The sequence below is a fragment of the Sinocyclocheilus grahami genome, unplaced genomic scaffold (genome assembly GCF_001515645.1).
Source record: "Sinocyclocheilus grahami isolate Dianchi unplaced genomic scaffold, SAMN03320097.WGS_v1.1 scaffold301.1, whole genome shotgun sequence".
Taxonomy (NCBI): Eukaryota; Metazoa; Chordata; class Actinopteri; order Cypriniformes; family Cyprinidae; genus Sinocyclocheilus; species Sinocyclocheilus grahami.
In genome coordinates this window covers 371,358-374,860 of record NW_015505480.1, presented here as the reverse complement: position 1 = coordinate 374,860, position 3,503 = coordinate 371,358, and the positions used below count along the sequence as shown (strand labels likewise).

General features: G+C 35.9%; 1 protein-coding gene across 1 annotated transcript in view; it reads left to right on the top strand.

The window, feature by feature from the left end:
• LOC107601181 (rho guanine nucleotide exchange factor 37-like) overlaps positions 1-3,503 on the top strand; it is a 13,691-nt gene that overhangs the window by 6,290 nt on the left and 3,898 nt on the right. The window contains exons 9-10 of the mRNA XM_016293249.1: positions 948-1,265; positions 2,880-3,075. Coding sequence (XP_016148735.1) covers positions 948-1,265; positions 2,880-3,075 — 514 coding nt within the window. The remainder of the gene's footprint in view (positions 1-947; positions 1,266-2,879; positions 3,076-3,503) is intronic.

Sequence of the window (3,503 nt, the reverse complement as noted above, 5' to 3'; positions counted from 1 at the left end):
GAATACGCACCCTCTAGCGGCAAAAATTACATATTGTGCCTTTAACATCACCATCACTAAGTTTCCAACAATTCTTTCAATCTTTAATAACAAGCTGGAGAGTTTTAGTTAGAATAGTTTTAGTGTGATTTTGTGATTTTAAACACCATGAGGATGAAAAAGCAGACTAGTGAGTAGATGAATTTACCTGTTTGCTGTGATGACGTTTTAATGACACCAACAACCTCTTTTTGTCCCATTAAGCCACTTGTTAGCTGCCACCTTTTCAAGACCGAAAACCTCAATAAGTCATGAGTTGGGTGATACAGATTTATTTTATGTTGTGAAATTATTTTGAGTTTGTGTTACAGACCTTATTTCAGACATTTAACCAAAAACTTTAATGAAAAAAAAAAAAAACTTGAACTAATTTAATCAAAAATCCCATTGACTTAAGGGTGATGGAACTGGAAGTGCAAAACTGCTAACTCATTTCCAGGCTTTAGTACTCATTCCTGCAGCGCTGTGTAACACACTGTACCTCTATCCCTCACTGCCTCGTTTTTGTACATGTCAAATTAAATATGGCATCTCTGACTAAAGTCAGGAACACCGATATTTGTCACAGCTTTTGTCATGAGACAGTATTTCTTCACTGTGGTCCGCCACATTAGTATTTCTCCATACATCAGTGTCTAATTCTGCCGGAACCAATGCTGCTGCAAAAACACCATGTATCATGTAAGGGTACAAATTTAGCCAAGATCTTTTAACTGTTTACCAGCCATTGACATTAAGGTTGAAATGGTTTATAACACCCATTTTAGTGGTATGCATCATATTTGAGAAGACAACAGTGGTTTATGCATTATTGCACTATATTTAACTTGTTTTTTTTATAATAGTAATTGATTAAACATCTCTGGTATCTTGCCTTCTGAACCTACTTTTGTACATCTTGCTCACAGGATGAGCGTTTGAAGACTTTATTCTTTAAGCCCTTGAGCTCACTGCGGGAACTGATGGCAGGACCACGTAACCTCATCCGCAAACGTCAGGACAAGCTTCTGGACTATGAGCTAATCGAGGAGAAGAGTAACCTGAGCTTTGAGGAGCAAGCCATAGCGAACACCTACAAGACCATCAACACTCTCCTGCTGACCGAGCTGCCGCAGTTCAACAGCAAAGCCCTGCAGCTCCTGTGGGCCACACTAGAGGCCTTCAGCTGCCTGCAGAGAGACCTGGCGGCTGATATTGAGCAGCTGGCCACCAGCTTCACCCATCAGGTACTTTTTACAGAAGAAGCTAAAATACTGAGGGTTTTACTGAATGTTGAGGACAAAATCCTGTGAGCTTTAGAGATAAACAGGTGAATATTTAATTTCTACAGTACTTAATTCTAGAAAGAATCAAAATGTCCACTACCTGGTCAAAAAAAAAGTCGCCATCTGGATTCAAATAAGCAAATACTTAAGATTTTAGAATTGAATCATTATTGCAGTGATTAATATGTTTCTGGCATGTTGTATTCAAACAACATTGTCAGAAGACATACTTCAGGATGACGATATCAAGATTCAATAAACCCAAATTGTGAGAGATTGGCCTGGCCACCACAGAGTCCTGACCTAAACCGCATTGAAAGTCTTTGAGATGTGCTGGAGTTGACTTTACACTGTCATACACTCTAATATTTAGTTGGAGAGCCTTTAACTTTGATGACGTTGTGCATTCTTTTTTGCATTGTTTGCAACATCACAACATTAATTTTCATCAAGGGTTTACTTTAGTTTTTGGCTGAGATCTTGTATTGGCAATGGGAAAGTCGAACCACTCTGTAAAGTCGACTCAAGCACATTCTAAAGACTTGAAAATGACAGTATGTGTTTGAGTAAAATGTAATTTTTGTTTTATTCTGTAAACTACTGATGCTATTTCTTGTTGTCATTTAGGGCATGAAATGACAATTGGTCAAAATAGCAAAAAAGATATGCCATGTTTTCAGACATTTTTATTTTCATTTTTAGACAACACAATACCAATGGTTTTAACTTTAGTTAAGAAAGTTAAGAAATCAATATTTGGTGGAATAACCCGGATTTTCAATCACAACGAATGAAAACATTTGTTATTTTGACCAATTGTCATTTTCTGCTAAATAAATAAAAAAAATAAAAATCTCTAAAAATGACAATATTTTTATTTGAAATTTGAAAAAATGTTATTAGACCTTTATAGCATAAAACAAATATTAACATTTTAGTCAAATGTTAGAGGTCTGTAAGATTTAGTATTGCTTTTAAAAGAATTACATTCACTAAGACTGCATTTATCAAAAACACAGTAAAAACAGTAATATTATGAAATATTACAACTTGAAATAACTGTTTATTTTAATACAGCTTACAATGTAATTTATTCCTGTGATCAAAGCTGTATTTTCAGCATCATTACTCCAGTCTTCAGTGTCACATGATCCTTCAGAAATCATTCTAATATGCTGATATGCTAATAAGCTGATATGCTAATAAGCTTTGATGCTTAAAACCCCAAACTTTTGAATGGTAGTGTACTGTGTTTGGGATGGGGCTTGAGTTTATCCATCAGGAATTGATTGGTTTGTGTTTATTTATTCATTTATTTATTTATTTAATGCAGGCAACTGAAGAAAGTGAAAATATTTGCTATTCTAAAAAAAAGTAATCTCATTGGACAAATGAAATGGGTCAAGATTAAATATCAGAAAATAAAAGCTGTTTTGAGAGAAGAATATGAGAACAGATTGTTTATTAATGTACACTTGCATTTTAAATGTCATTTATTCTGCTCTATGTAATTTCACATTAAGTATGAGTAAGTAGGGAATCAGGGTTTTCTGATTCTTGTCTGTGTCGTCTCAGGCGTTCAATGCCATGTGTGAGCAGCGTCTCAAGGCTCTGACCGCCAAACACGGCTCGGAGAAGATCTACCAGCTGACAGGTCCTGTGGTGGGCACCCGTGACCTTGACTTGACCCTCAACAAGGGAGAGCTGGTAGCTGTCGTCAGTGAGATGGACACGCGAGGAGACCGTCGCCGCTGGCTGGTTGATGCAGGAGGTAAAACTGGCATGTGGAGAAATAAGTCATATTCCAGTTAAAAACAACTGAGCTGGTGTTAGTGTGAACAAGATTGCACCAGAAAATAATCTTATATAATGCATACAAATGGACCTAAATTCCTGTTTGCACCAAGAATATGCTGTAACATATTTAAATGAGATTCAAACAAAAGATATTTTCTTATTATATAAGCCCTTATGAACTTAAAGGGTTCAGTCACACTCTGTATAGCAAATTACAAACTATCTGATAATAGTTTACACTCACTTTAAAGGGGTCATATAATGCAATTTCAAGTTTTCCTTTCTCTTTGGAGTGTTACAAGCTGATTGTGCATAGATAAGATCCCTGAAGTTGCAAAGATTAAAGTCTCAAAACCAAAGAAATAATCTTTATCAAAGTTAAGACTGCCACGCCCCCCTAAA